The sequence below is a fragment of the Neophocaena asiaeorientalis genome, unplaced genomic scaffold, assembly GCF_003031525.2.
Source record: "Neophocaena asiaeorientalis asiaeorientalis breed wild unplaced genomic scaffold, Neophocaena_asiaeorientalis_V1.1 scaffold396, whole genome shotgun sequence".
Classification (NCBI taxonomy): domain Eukaryota; kingdom Metazoa; phylum Chordata; class Mammalia; order Artiodactyla; family Phocoenidae; genus Neophocaena; species Neophocaena asiaeorientalis.
Window position 1 is genome coordinate 4,338,499 of NW_020172455.1, and position 16,545 is coordinate 4,355,043.

The following is a 16,545-nucleotide window of genomic DNA, read 5'->3' on the forward strand; positions in this document are numbered from 1 at the left end:
GGATTGTAAGTAATTGTTTTCTTATCTATCCATCTTTTCCAGTACATTCTTGCCTTCTTTTAGGGTGGGGAGTAAGCCTTCTATGTCTGTCATCAGTAACTAACATACTGAATGAGTGAGGTTTAAAAACTCAATAGAGCAACTGTAGTTAGATTTGAAGCCTTCATTGCCTTCCCACAAATGTTTGGGGGATCAAGCCTAATCATGGGATGAAAATTAGTTCACATATTGTTTTAACCCATGTTTCCAATTCAGTTCTAAAAGTTTTTTTCACCAGTTTTTTCATCTTTTAAAGTTCAAGAAGTACGTTGTCAATGTTGCAAGCACATTTTAATGCCTGGCTTCTAGTTGCCTAGGTTTTTAAACTTTTAGTTCTGTGTTAACCTGTTTATACTCTGCTGAGAGTAGATCTCCTCTCGTCACAATTTGTGATTAAGTCATTTCATGATTTTTGTTTGATTTATTTGTCTGGCCCACTGGAGTGTAAGCTTCATGAAGGCTGGGATCATATCTCTTTTGTTAAGCATTTTATCCCCAGCGTTAGTATCATATATCCATATATTGTGATACTTCAATGAGTTTTTGTAACTCTCAAATGCATGTGACCGTAGCTCGCTTGGATTGAAAGTAAAGACCTTGTCACTTTTTTAGCAGACCAGATCCCATTTTCTAGGGGAAAAGGAATCTGGTGATGATAATGTGGTTTGCCCATAAAAGCAGATCTGCTGAGGGAATGAGGGTTGAGGATATGGGAAGAATTGGATGGGGGAATTACAAATCTATATGTATTAGTAGTAAGGAAAGGGATGATTCATATTTGAACCAAAACAAATAGATATCTTAGTCTAGATAATGATGAAATAAAACTGACAATGTTTAAAACTAAAAAGCAATGATATCAGCAGTTCAGAATCCCAACAAGATCAAGGAAAAATTGATGAAGCAATGAAACAAATCATCTGTTCTGAAAGTTCAAGGATTGCCAAGTGTCCTAATGTAGGCATGCCCAATGGTAGAACACTGAATTAGAGTCCTAAGAAAACCCCGGTGATAGGAGTTTTTAAATATATGTAAACAAATTTTAGAAACATATTATTACTCACTTGATAGATTACTTACATAAGCCACCCTTAGTACATAAAAATGAAAGTGTATGAGATTGTACATTTACCCGTAATAAAACGGGTAAATGTACAATCCAGCATATTTGGATTTGTTCAAGGTCCATAGGAGGATGGGGCTTATCATGGGTGCATTGATGTTCTGCTGTATGATTGTGGGTAGGGTCGAGACCGTCTGACTTGCCATCCTGAAAGATTTTTGCCTGGATAAATGTCATCAAAGCAGTGTGTAGCACCAACAGCAAATCACAAAAAAATTACTTTAGAATTAAACAGAGTTGTGTTTAAGCCATATCCATATAAGTACTAGGTTTCAGTTTGTAGTGTAAATTAAATGGCAAATTTTAAAAGATTTAAAGTTGAATTATTTTTGAATATACAGAATATTTGGCTTAACGTTACATGCCTATTAATTTAAAACATTTTTTGTATTCCTTAAAGGGCGATTACTGAGAGCCAATCAGATAAGTTTCAACTGGGATAGGCTTGCTAGCTGGATCAACCTTACTGAGCAGTGGCCATACCGAACTTCATGGCTCATATTATATTTGGAAGAGACTGAAGGTATTCCAGATCAAATGACATTAAAAACCATCTATGAAAGGTACTTTATCTGACCTCTTTATATTTAAATTTACCTTAGACTGAGTTGACTTTTCAGAAGAAAGTTAATGCATATAAAGCAAAATGAATACAAAATGTATAAAATGTAGAGTTCTGGGTTCAACTAATCATTCTCATTAATTCCATTATAATTTGGAGTTGTATTAGCACAGGTATATATCCCATTATGTAAAATTTACAGATTTATTTGTCTATATTCTTCCTATCTCAATGTAACCTATATGATGAAAAATGTTTCATAGTCCTGTCAGCTCTATGTTATTTATATATACAAAATGCAAACCTTAAAACATTATTATTTATTTCTATTTTATTTTTTATTCTAAGTGTCTTTATAGAATATTAAGGAGGTTACATTTTCCAAATCATTAGTGCAGGTATATTCACAGCTTTATATCTGGAGGATTTGGGGAACTGTGAATACTGGCTGGAAAACATTCTTTGCATTAAACAGTAAAGGATTTATAAAATATATGAACAATTTATTGTTCTTTTATAGAACAATAAGTTCTATAAAACAATAAAAAGAACTATTTTTCTTTTATAGTCAGTCATTTGAAGTACTTTTTTTTTTTTTTTTTTTTTCCGCGGTACGTGGGCCTCTCACTGTTGTGTGGCCTTTCCCGTTGCGGAGCACAGGCTCTGGACGCGCAGGCTCAGCGGCCATGGCTCATGGGCCCAGTCGCTCTGCGGCAGCTGGGATCTTCCCAGACCGGGGCACAAACCCGTGTCCCCTGCATCGGCAGGTGGACTCTCAACCACTGCGTCACCAGGGAAGCCCCTGAAATACTTTTTAAATCTACTTCTGGTAAAGAAATTGATTAATTTTTTTCTGGAAAGCCATACAGTTAATGCTCAGTGAAATGGTAAACATGTCAAGTTTTAAGAGTTTGACTTTCTTGTCAAAGAAACAAATAAAATTATAATCCCTTTTGTTTACCAGAATACTTAATACCTTCAAAGTTTTCAGTTACAACTCTAAATAAAAATACCTCTTAGAAAAAGTATAATACAAGGGAACTATACAATTGTATAAAACTTGGTATAGTTGAGACTACTATTTTGAACATGTAAATGAAATATTAAATCTAACGAACCATTCAGTGTAGAGTTTATACATCAAAACTTTTAAGATTCCAAGTAAGTTTTCTTAGAGTACTGCCAGCATGTGGTTTTCGTTATTTTCCAGTCCCCACTTTTCATGTACATATTTTATCTAATACTGTCTAGGTGAATAACTGATTTTAGAATATAGAGGCTGGTTGTAGTATTAGTCTACAGACTTGAGCTCTTGTAGGTTTTGCTGTTTAATTTGTGCTAAATTAAACAGATTGAATTCTGTGAGCTGTGTCAAGTAGGTGCTCTCGTAGATGGCAGCGAAACACAGCTACCATGGGCCTGTGGAGCAGTGTCACTGATTGCATCTGCTCTTTGATGTTTTAGAAATCATCTTTATTATAAGATACATGACTGTTTTTTCCCTTGGTTGTGCAGTAAAATATTATTTCATGAATAAACGTTTGCATCATAGCATAGGTGCTGTATAATAATGAATGTTTGCTAGATGAGCACAGTTTTTGGTTTGATACACATAGGACTCAAGTCAGTCTCTTCACATTCCTTTAATTGAATATAATGCTTAGAAGTTTATTGTGTCTCAGGAGTCCGGGAACATTGCTCAATTTCTCACATGTTAAGGACAGTGTGCCTAGGGTTCCCAGCACTGGGCCCTCTGCATGTTCTGTGAAGAGGGTGAGTAATTGGTGAAAGAAGGTCTGTGGCCTTAGGAAATAGAAGCAGGAGAGATGTGAAAATAAACAAAAAGTTTTTAAAGCTCTCAAAAAAATTCATAATTGAGTTCACTCAAAAAAAAAATCTAAGTGTTTGCTACTTGGGGGCCCTGGTCCTGATGCTGGAGGTACAAAGGCGACCAGGCAAATATGTTTACTTTTTGATCCTATAATCTCATGTGTAGAAATTTAAACACACACCTCCACAGTTATAAAACTGGTTATACAGGGTTGTTTATTGTGACCTTATCTGTAGCAGCATAATTTAAATGCACATTTATAGGAGCATTGCTTGGACAAATTATGGCACAGCTACCATAATACAGTGCCTTGTAGCTGTAGAAAATGAGAAAAAACTATGATTTGATACGGTGAAAATTTCAGGATATATTAGTAAGTGAAAAATGTAAAGTGCAAAAGAGTATATAACATGTTTCTGTTTGTATAAGGAAGAAGGGGGAATAAGTACATCTGTATATACATATGTAGGTATATATTATTTTTCATGAAAATATAAAACAAACCCATGGGAAGGGTAAGCCAGAAACTAATAAAAATGTTTACCTAAAGAGGATGCTTAGATGGGGAATGAGATGTCTCTGAATGTATATTTTTATGTAGTTTGCCTTTCGTATCATAATCGAGAAACAAAAAGGATGGGAAAAGCAAACCCTAATATTGAATACAAACAGAAAGAGATGCTCCTAATGGTACATGAAATTGAAAATATAACCACACAGAAAAAAATTAATTCAAACACCTTTGAACTCAGTTCTCTGATTCTTTATTCTCAGTATAATATACTGAAGACAAAATTAACTGCAAAGAAATCTTGAGCTTAGTAGGTTTGTTGCTGATAATAGTATTGGTATTACACTCCTGAAATCCTTTTGAATGTATCATAGGACAGAGTAAAAAATGAATTAATAGATATTTTTGGAGGCCGGTGTTTTTCCTATGGGAGAAGGGATATACAAATATTGAATGGAAGAAATTAGGAGGAGCACTATGGTAGTAGACTGGATTTGGAGATATTAAATATTAACTCATAATTTAAAATGAGGTTTCCTCTAGTTTTGCCCACCAGAAGGGAGCAAAAATACCCCCAAATTGTGAGCACATCTGGTGCCTAGATCTTGGTTTCTGATTGGGACTCCTTGGAGAAATGGCTGATTCCAGGTCTAAGGCAGGGAAAGCTCAGGGGGAGCCTGCATTGTTGTGCCAGAAATCAAGGAAGGAAAATGTTCAAAGACAGTGAGGTCTGCACAGAAGGGCACAGGACTTAGCTTGAAGGAGCACCTTTCAAACTTGGGCCCATTTGAGAATCACAAAGAAAAATGATGGTAATGGATTATAACATATCAACAAAAGAAATCCAGTGAGTCCACAGTAATACTTAGAAGAGAGGAAAAAGGAATAATTCTTTATTTTAGGAGAATGCCAGCAGATAAATGTAGAAGGAATGAATGAAGTAGAAAAATTATCATTTTTTTTAAATCCGCAGTGTGATAATTGATTCAAGCAAAGATCATCGGTGGTTGCAGAAACCACTGGAGGAAAGTTGTTGGGGAACACAGGAGGCGCACATGGTCTCAAAATATCACCCCCAGGTTACATATAATCACAGCGAAGACACGTGCTTGCAGTGGCGATATCTGGCTGTCATCGCATTTTTAATCAAACAGTCAAGCCTGGCATCATTAATGGGGTGCATAGCATCATAAGCCACTAGATAAAATGTGGTAGAAGGTACCACATCACCTTCCTGGTACCGTTGCCAGCCGTGTTGTACTATGATTCTAATTCTGAGGAAGCAGCCAGATGAATCTGGAATGTGGAACATTCTACAAGACAACTGGCTTGAATTCCATATTGGTGACTGGGGGAGACTGCAGAGATAGATCCCACAGCCAAAATGCAGTGTGTGAACTGTGGTAGGGATCTGTATCAGAAGAAAAGCAGGTCACTGAAGGGCATTTTGCGGGCAATTGGTAAGGAAGAATTTTTGAATTAATGTTAATTTCCTTAGGCATGGTAAGGGTGTTTGGGGGAGGTTCACGCTGAAGTATTGAAGTGTGAAATACACTTTCAGATGGTTTGGCAAAAGGAAAGTGTATGTGTGTGTAGATACGCATATGTCTGTAAGTATACCTGTGTATATATTATGTGGATGTGTATACATGTACATATATATGGGGAGAAGGGAGATAGCAGGTGTATCGCGACATGATGTTGACAGTTTATGACTCTAGGTGAGCTGTGTTTGGGAGTCGGTTGTCCTGTTCTTTCACCTTTTCTGTGACTTAAAAAGACATTTTAATGCAGTGGAAAAGCACAGTAAATAATTAAAATATAGGACGATAAATGCTATGATTTGAACAAATAAAAAGAGAGGAGGGATACAAACATAAAGTACCTGGTTCTTACTAAGAAATTTTCCTCTTCCCATTCCTTTTGTTCTCCATAGTGATCGTTCAGTAAATATTTGTTGCTTTGTTAAGATTTTTACTTAAGGACATAGTTTACATTAAATGATTCCAAGAACTGTATTCCTTAGTACACTTATGTGGTTTTAGTAACCTTTACACACATGCCGCGTGTAACTGAAGATCATTATATATACATAGCTCTATTGAAAGCTTTAAAAAAAAACCCTACCATTTTGTTTCATGGTGGCAGGATGAATCACAAACCACACTTTATTGATTGATTGATTCTAATGTTAGAATCAGCTGGTACCTCTAAAAGGCATGGAGCAAGTGGATGCAGACGGTGCAGTGTTCATTAGTATTTTAAGACCTGCAATCCACAAATGCCAAGAAGTCAAGTTAGCCAGTTCTGATACTGTAGGAAGTAAGATGGACAGTCCATCAGTGAGGTCAAGTATGATTAGAATCTGCAACTCTTGGGTTAGTGAGCTATTCAGGTGAAAAATCACATATATTAAAAAAATTTTTTTTAAATGCACAGTGTCTAATTTCTTTGCAGAAAATTTATCTTATTTCTTCTGCATGTTGTCAAACTATATAGAAAATATTGAGCATGTTTTTATGAAAATGAGCTTTTAACTTATCATTGGCAGTAATTTAAATTAGAAAGTCATGGTTTTGTAGTTTTCTAGTTACTTTTTTGCTGGGATGGTCGCTGGGAGACAAAAGATATAAAAAGGATGAAGAGTATTTCAGTCTCATTTTATTTTATTTTATTTTTTTTGCGATACGCGGGCCTCTCACTGTTGTGGCCTCTCCCGTTGCGGAGCACAGGCTCCGGACGCGCAGGCTCAGCAGCCATGGCTCACGGGCCCAGCTGCTCTGTGGGATCTTCCCAGACCGGGGCACGAACCCCTGTCCCCTGCATAGGCAGGTGGACTCTCAACCACTGCGCCACCAGGGAAGCCCTCAGTCTCATTTTAGATATTATCATTTGAATAAAACATGCCTTCCTGAAATCTTGTCTCTTTTCTTAAAGAAACCAAGATGAGTAGGTGTGAGACCTAATGGCTTCCCTTGATTTTTGTTTATCCATTCTAGTTAATTTTCTTCATTTAATGTGTATTTAGTGTGAGTTTTTACTATGGGTCAGGGCTTAGATTGTTGTTCTTTGTGCTTTCATGTGTTCCAGGGGCTGGCTGAGCAGGTGGGGTACGTAGAGAGACAACTATACAAAGCATCTTAGGCCCTTGAGCAACTTACACACATATCCACACACACATACATACACTTTCCTTTTGCCAAACCATCCAAAAGTGTTTTTCACACCTAAATACTTCAGCATGAATCTCCCCAAAACACCATTACCCGCCCCCCCCACACACACACCCTTTTTTTTTTCCCTAGACCATTAGAGGGTGTATTACATACAACATATCTTTTGTCCCTAAATACTCAAGTGTTGAGGAACTTATATTCTGATTGAAGGTAAAACATACATATTTGAAACAACTGGAGGAAAGTAAAAATGTGATGACTCAAACAGCCAATTAACAGGTTTTTATCAATGTCAGGCTAAAACATTGCCTTCTGGATGATAGAAAACTTTCCAGGCTAAAACTACTGTTATTTTCTTAATAGGCAATTACTTGACCTTTTAAAACTTTCACCCTAATTTCCAGCATTTGAGCCTCAAGCTTATATGACTTCCTAGTATTCAAGGAAACTTTCAAAAATTTATATTTTTAATTAAAATATATCTTACAGACAAAAGAGAATGTATCACCTGTAGTTTAAAGATAATAGTAATTTTTCACCCTGTTCATTAATATATCAGTAGAACATTTGTCAAAGAAATGCTTTTGGGGGGGTATTTTTAATCATATAATAAAAATAGCTTGGAGTAAATTTTTGTAGGGGGAATATTTTATTTTGTTCAAATAAATACAGATTGTTATATATTGGAGGTATAATGAGGTAATGGGAACTTTGTTTTACCATTAATTTATAATTTATTTACCATAATTTACCATTAATAAGTTAATTTCTTATTTTGGACTTCAGCTCTTGGTGGGCCTGCCATCCATGAATGGGTTGGATTCAGGGTGATTTTGAGATGCCTTGTTTTTTTTTTAAAGAAATAATTGTGTCCTATATGCCTGCAAATACTTACAAAGACTGCTTTGTAGGTAGTCTAAGGAAGAGAAAAAAGACAATGTAATAAGAATCTGAGAATTCATTAAGGAATTGACAAAGTAATTTAAGATGATTTCTTAATGAAAAACTATAGGAAGCCAATTTGATCAACATTGAAAAATCATATATTGGAGTATGTTAGAATAACTTAGATGACTGTTTCTAGTTAACCATAGTTGAGTTCTCTGATGCTATTGCTTGTCATTTGAATAATAAAAAGTGTTATTTACAGCAGACAAAAAGCAGCAGTATATAATTGATATTCATTTATTTTATTAAAGAAATCTGATTTGGTGAAAACAATCAGAAAATAGTATTTTTAACACTAGTAGTAAAATTTTTTTAATCCATAAAACGCCTCATTTATTTTTATAGCAATTTGATGACACATCTGCTTGATTTATTCAGCTGAAAAAGAAAATGTTGGTTCTTGGTGTTTGGTAAAATTGCTTTGTTAAATTATTTTCTAAATTGTTCAACTTTTAACAAATGACATTTGATACTAACACTGGAAAGCAATTTCAGCTAATTAAGTAGATCCCTCTGTAAACCATTGGAACATTAAGATGACATACTGTTCATTCAAGATTATTTTAATTGGTACAATTATTGTAATTTTCTGGCAATTATGTGTTGAGCTAAAAGCTTTTGTCTAGATCATTTGAGGGCTTTTTTTGTTAACATACATTTAGTAAGAAGAAAGGGAGTAAAATAAAAACTGTAGATAAAGATTTTCTGTCTACTTTTATTACAGAGTTTTAGACACCATTGAGATATTTTAGTATAAAACTTTATTTCTGATATTTTTCAGTAAGCATTTTAAGCAATGATAGAGGTTTTTAAAAGATCAATTTAAATAGTTTTCATGAAGATAACATTTCAAATTTCTGTTTAGACACTGCTCAACCAGCCTTTTACTTAGGATGATGTGGTCAGAATTAGTTTTGTGATAAGGATAATGCCTTACCAAACAATACTTTGTTTTGGTCCTTTATTTTGATTTTTTTAAAACAATAAGTTTTGAGGGAACCTCAGAATCGTAGCCATTTTCTTTTTGCGGAAATATCTACTACTTGCTGACTAGACACTGCAGACATCTAGTTTGTAACATTTATCCTAAATTCAGTATCTTTAAATTATTCAAGTAGCAGTATTTCTGTACTTAGGATGTTTTTCATAATAAAACATCGTATTGTCTGATATTCCTTCCTGATACTCACCCGAAGTTTTCATAAGCTTGGTTTTATCACTTCTAGTGACCTCATGCCTCTGTTTAGCTCTCACTAACCGCCTTCCTCTTTCCTTGAAGTTCTGGGTGATTACTGGTACCCCTCCCTACCCCATTATGTGGCCCAGATTATGCATAGGCTTGTTTCTTTTGCATGTGGACTTAAGTTATGAATTTGAATAGCATAAAAAAATTGGACAGTAGTTAGTTTAGATTTGCGAAGAAGTCTTATCTCCTATGTAGCACAAAGTACATTCTTTGTACTGATGATTTTTTCTTAATTTAGGTTTTGAGATACTATAAATATTTATTCCCAGTACTGTTTTATGTATGCTCTTTTAGTGTTTTTTATATATAGTTGAGAATCTTAATGAAATTCTATCTTCTTGACATGATGTGTCTTCTCTGTAGGTGTTGGTGTTGTCATCATTCCACCATTATTAAATTACTGTCTTGTGTATAGTTATTATTTCCATTTTTTCCCTCAAAACACTCTTGCCCTTAATGTGTATATAATGTAAATACTTTATTCAGGGGTTCAATACTTTATCAATATCTTTATCTTTAAAAAAAAAACTGATTGAATTCTTTGCAAAAATCATGAAATAATTCTCCATATAGGAAAGGAAACTAAGCAGGTTTGTGCTGAAAAAAATAAAATATAATCTAAAATAGAAATCATATTTTAACTGGATGAAATAAATAACAGTATATTTGCCAGGTTTAATGTGAAGATTGAGTCTTCAGACCATGAACAAAGATGCCGTAAACAAATGTAATGTTGACAGTTAAACATGCATTTCTTATTATGCATTGTTTATTTTTATTCATTGTCTTTGTGGAAATTGATTGGAAAATTCAGGTTCCTAAAGATAAATAAAGGTGAAGGGCAGAATTTTTTAGTTTACTTCGATATACCTGCAAATCATGCCTATGTTTGTTGTTCAGAGAAAAAAAAAGAAGCATGGAAACTAGACATGTTTGACTGTTTTTTGAATTTATCTATTTATATATTTTGCTACTTCTTTATTGTTGCTACCAGACTCGTAGCAACATCCAAACATATGAGAGAAATTAATGGGAGAAAGCTTAGAATTCATTCATTTATTCAGGAAATAGTTTTTGAGCACCCATTATGACCAGGCACCATTGTAGGAGCCTGGATATGTCCATGACCAATACAGACACAGATCCCTAAGCTGAGGAGCTTATTACTCTATCAGGGAGGTATGAGTGATAAACAGTCTCTGTAACACACACCTCTACAGCATGTTAAGAGGTGACAAGTGCTATGGAAAAAATAAAAAGCAGAGTTAGGGGGAGGAAGAATGGTGCAGGGTCCAGACTGCTCAAGAGGCTCAGGGGAGGCCTCCTTGAGGAGAGAAATATTGACCAGAGACTTGAAGGAAGAGAGAAAGAATTAGCCAAGTAGGTATCTAGGGAAAGCGTTTCTAGGCAGAGGGAACAGTTTGGACAAAGGGCCTAAGGCCGGAGAGTGCCTGGGATGTTTGGGGAACAGCAACAACAAGGGATCTGGTGTGGCTGGAGGGAATTCTGTAGGGGGAAGTGGGGGAGATGAGGTCAGGGAGGTCAGGGGGTGCGGGTCACCGACAGCTTTTAGGAGGAACATTGTAAGGACTTTGGCTTTTACTCTGAGTAAAATGGAGATCCACTGCAGGGCCTTGAAAAAATTGTACACGTACCCAGAATGCTCTAAGGTGCCTGTTATTTGGTCATATCAGTGTAACTTGGAACCAACTTAGGGAACCCTGTTGACCTAAGGGAGTGTATTTTCAGAATCCTGTGCTGGCAAGAAGATAACAGTGAAACTCGGTAGAAAAATTAGGGTCAAAGGAACGTTGTGGAGAAAGTAGGTGGCAGTCGCACAGTAAAGATGAAATGAGCAGTAGAGAATGGTCCATGGTGGCACTCCACGAATATGAGAGAGCTGAGAAATGAATAACATCATCCGTAGTCTTGTTGCAGTGTCCTGATAGAAAACTCATTAGTTACTCTAAATATCTGCAAGAATTTATATGACTTCCCTGCCTGTTTCTTCTGCTGTAATAGTTTCATGTTTCTTAAGATCATTTTATTCTTTATTTTCTGATAAAACGATGGATTTATAAGCATAATTTTTGGGTCAGTGTTTTCACCTGCCTCTTTCCTTTGGAATTGCCAACTGCATGTCCTGTCCTGCCCCGCTACCCCTCACATCTAAACCCCAGCTTGAGAGTGAAAGGTGCTTCCCGCTGCATTGAAAACTGATAAGTGTACAGAGCACCTTGCTTGTAGAGTAGTATTGAATTTGATGTATGAGTAGTGTAAGATGGAAATGGTGGTCATTTCAATATCAAATGGGGTTCTAAGGATAATGAGAAATAGTTGGTCAGAATTCTAAATACAGGAATCAGGTTTATCTGGAGCTCCAAACAATCTTAGCATGGATTTCCAGCCCCTCCTCATGCCTTCTCCCTCTTGCCTTTTACCTTTCCACCTGTATTTATCTCTGGCCCATCCTCCCCTCTCCCACCTTATTCTGGTCTCACCTTAAATGTCACTACCTCGGGAACCCTTTTGTATCCAGGCGTATCCCAGTCTCCAAGATTTTATTAGATGTGTTCATTATACACTGGTATGTTACTTCATGATACTTCCCATAGTTACCTTTTATAAATATTTGCATTGCTGTTTCTTTAATATTTGTTTCCTGAACTAGACTCTTAATGCCACGAAATGTAACTTCCTTAAACCTTTCTGATTCCTTGTTTCTAGACATTCTTGGCATAGAGTAGGCAGTAGTGGGTATTTCTGAAAGAATAAAGAAATATGATGATGACATTTGCATTGAGGAAAGCATGGATTTGGGGAAGGTGGTAAATGAGAAGCCACATTTTATCTTGAAAAAAATAGCTGTCCATACAGACGTGTCCTTCTTTGGTTCTAAACGTGGGTAAACATTTTCCTTTGTCATTAATACTAGTAGATCCCTGGGCGAGGCACATAGAACGTTTTCAGAACACAAAGGTTGAATGGTGACTACATATTTCAGCTGACACCTAGTAGATTCTGCCTTTTGTCAGCTGATAGTAGAATCAAAGCAATGTTTTCATAGGCATTTCCCTGTAACGGTGAGTTCAGCTGCGTTTGGAAGGTTTCTTACATTCGTAATGGTTTTATGAATGGCCCAATTTGGAGTTGCTTCCTATGGGCACACTTTGAGACAGGTTCCTCCCACTTTAGTTTCTATTTACAGGCTGTTGTCAGTATTGTTTAAAAAGGCCCTTTGACTTAGCTGGACTCTGTTTTTGTTATGCTAAACATTTTGATTGTGTTCATTCATTAACCGAATGTTTATAGAGTTTATTACGTGCCGGCACATGCTAATAAAAGCAGTAACTAGTATTACTTGAGCCCTCAATATATGCCACACATTGGATTTGTCTAGATTATTTCATTTAATACTCGTAACTCTGGGAGGCAGATAGATTATTTCATTTAATACTCGTAACTCTGGGAGGCAGAGAGAGCGGGCATTACCTAAGGTCACACAGCCATAGCTGTTGGAGCTTCCCCAGCCCCATTTCTGGAAGCCAGGAGGCTGTCTGTGACTACAGAGCTAGGCAGTGGGTCTGAGATATTAGAAATGCAGAATTAAACTAATTTTATTATTTCCAGATATAATTTATTCATTTTCAAGTGAATATTTAGAATCATTTATTGTGTATCAATGGGAATGTTGTAGCAAATACACATGTTTTTAGAGGATGGAATTTATCTTTTCCATTAAAAAAATGCAAACTTCTTAGCAACTTATGTAAAACCCCAAATCAGTGCTTCATTCAGTTCTGATTGTGTCTACTAACTGCAGTAGGTTTTGTATGGAAAACTGAAAAAAAAAATCAGTTGTGATATTTAGCACTTAAGCAGCTGGTACATCTGTGTGTTTAAGCCTTTATACCATTTTTATGTCTGCTAAGTGTCTGTAATTTTTTTCTTGATAGCGTTTTCAATAGCTTTTCTTTTGTTTTCAATAGGGTAAAATTGATTTTTTAAATATTTTCTCATTTAAACTCATAATGCCATTTTCAGTATTTTATACTAATATAGAACAAAGAAGGAATTTTAAAAAATTTATTTATTTTTGGCTGCGTTGGGTCTTTATTCCTGCGTGCGGGCTTTCTTTAGTTGCTGTGAGTGGGGGCTACTTGTTGCGGTGCGTGGGCTTCTGATTGTGGTGGCTTCTCGTTGCGGAGCACGGGCTCTAGGAGCACAGGCTTCAGTAGTTGTGGCACACGGGCTCAGTAGTTGTGGCTCGCGGGCTCTAGAGCGCAGGCTCAGTAGTTGCAGCGCACGGGTTTAGTTGCTCCACGTCATATGGGATGTTCCCAGACCAGGGCTCGAACCTGTGTCCCCTGCACTGTCAGGCAGATTCTTAACCACTGAGCCACTAGGGAAGCCCAAAGAAGGAATTTTAAATGTTTCAAAGTTGTGTGTTTCTAACTTTAACATGAAAAACTAAAATATATTAACTAAGAAGACTATTTGAAAACAGTATTAAAAAATCAGTTTTTCTAAACATGTTTTAATATGTAAAATAAAAAATATCATTACCTATGCAGGTTTATAGTTTATTTTATAATACAGTAAGAATATTATGCATATTTACATTAAAAAACAAATATCATTATTGAAGGATTCAAATTTGTCCAAAAAATTAAATATACCATTAGAGATCAGGTAGAGATCAGTATTTTCCCTGAAATTATTTTTTTTCAACAGAGGTTTGTGATTTCAGAATTTCAAATCAAAATACTTTTAAGACTCTTCAAAATTTGAGAATAAGCAAAGGCAATGTATAATAAAAATGCCAGCTAATTGAAGTGCTAAGGTAATGGTGAGATGCTTATGTAAAACCACGAAGCACATGACCTCTGTTTGCAATGTCCAAAAAGTCCACGAGGGGGGAGTATTTCACCAGAAACATTGTTAGCCCGGTCGGCCAAGAAATAAGAGTGAATGCGTTTTGCTTTCCCTTTTCCATGGCAGAAAAACAAGAAAAACACTGAGTTTAATGAACATTTTAAACTGTCTAAGGTTCAACTTTCATTCCTGTTATTTAAAGAATGGCTTCACAGGACTTTTGTAAGCACTGAGAATCATGATCATAAACGAATGGTTATCTGATCGTATGGTATAGTTTTTATTAAGTTTAGTGTAGTACTTTTTGCTCCTAAAATTCTTTTAAAGTTACTATTGGGCAAAGGGATATGAAGAACAAGGAGTTTTTTTTAATTGATCTGCTTACAAATTTATGTTTATATATTAAAATACTAAATCCTAAACATTGTAGATCTTGGGTTCCGTGCTGATTAAACGTTAAACCTTTAAGATAACTCGTATAATAAAAGTTTTGCTTTAATCTTGGGCATATTTATAGGCAGACTCTGAGTTCAGAGCCTCCATTCCCTGATTGTTATTCAGAATTTTACTGCAAAACATTTGTGCCCTGTATACGATTAGTGTAACACTTCTTACGATTTCTTAAAGGCAGCAATAACATGAACATCTCTTATTGCTTGCTAGCACCTCACGATGTTATTAGTGTTCCTCAAACAGCTATGAAAATTGGATCTTATTTACTTCTGTCAGAATGTTTTAAAATGTCATATCATCATATAAACTCTTGATATAAAACTAGGGCTTTGCTTTTTTAATGAGAGAGAACTATTTTCATATTGTCTGTTGTGAAATGTTTTGCCTCAGCCTCTTTACTGAAGTTTTCTCTGTTACCTTAGCTTGAAATTACTGTTTTGTCATCTGAATTGCTATCATCTGATCACCTGCATGGGAATACTGGGGTAGGCATCATGCTATAGTACATGGTTTTTCAGGCTTTTTCCCCCCCTGGTGGAAACCTTGTTGCAAATTCAATCTTATGTAGAAACCCAATAAATAAAGCAGAATGAATATAAATTAATTGATTCAAATTATAACATTTACTGATAAATTCAGATAGGAAAATGAGCTGTTCTGAAGAATATTAAAATTAAAACGTGTGGATGATTGTTGCAGTCCTATGTTGGATCAAACATCTATTTGTTTCTATACTTAGTTTTGGTAATGTAATATCAAGAAAATTCTAAATCATGAGTAGATGCAAATGTTAACCAACTTTTAAACTTGCTTTGCAATGGTGGGATATTTTCAATTAATCTGATTCAGAAACTTGAAAGTTTAATTGGGGATTTTGTTTCTTAGGTGAATCACTAATAGAATTTTACAGTTGCTCACATTTTTTTTTAATAGTCAAAGTGTTGGGTGCTGCTTCTCTGACTGGGTCCTGTCACCTGGGTCACGTCATGAATTATTACTGAGATCTTCTAACTAGCTTTGGCACTCTGTGCTCAGGCACGTAGGGTGGAGTAGTGTACTGGCTTGCGTAATTTTGTTAACGGAAAAGTGCTGGTCTGGATTTTAAAACAATGAAGGAATTTGAATGTATACATGAAGATGGAGGAGAAACTTTATTTCCAAGTCTGCAAAAAATTGAAACAAAAAACCAGGATAACTTGCTAACACAGGCTTATATGTTGGTCTTCTTCAGTGTGTTAAAATTTAATGTGTAACAGCGTTCTATTTTATTATATTTTAAGGAGTTAAAAACAGGTAAATCATTAATTTAAGAATCGTGAGCCATGTCTGTGGCGCTCGGTTGGAACCAGCACAGGGAGCAGGGTACAGGGTTGTGAATCTGGCCGACGCAGGCTCCAGCTCTGCCCCTTACAGCCAGGCCACGGCAGGCCAGTTGCTTAACCTCTCTGAGCCTCAGGTTCCTCATTTTAAAAACTGAAATAACACCTCATGGAGCGTTGGGAAGTTAGATAAACTAGATAAAACATTGGGCTCAAAGAATGGCAAGCAGTAGGTATTCAGCAAATACTGGTTTTTAAAAAAATTTTTCCTTTCAGTTCTTTACAACATTTAAATATCTTTTCTATTAGATTTTATATAAGAAAGGGCTACCTCACTCAGAGCATTTTACATAATACACATAAATGAAGGCAGTGCCTTACCAGTATTACGGTTGAGCCTCAGCAGATGCTTTCTTCGTTGCTTCTCTGGGCTTTCGTGTCTTACCTTCCCTGTTGATCCTT

General features: G+C 35.8%; 1 protein-coding gene across 7 annotated transcripts in view; it reads left to right on the top strand.

Moving 5' to 3' along the window:
* Positions 1 to 16,545, top strand: part of KIDINS220 (kinase D interacting substrate 220) — a 94,696-nt gene that overhangs the window by 46,568 nt on the left and 31,583 nt on the right. For all 7 annotated transcript variants that reach the window (XM_024737686.1, XM_024737692.1, XM_024737687.1 and 4 more), the window contains exon 22: positions 1,563 to 1,725. In XM_024737686.1, the coding sequence (XP_024593454.1) occupies positions 1,563 to 1,725 (163 nt within the window). The remainder of the gene's footprint in view (positions 1 to 1,562; positions 1,726 to 16,545) is intronic.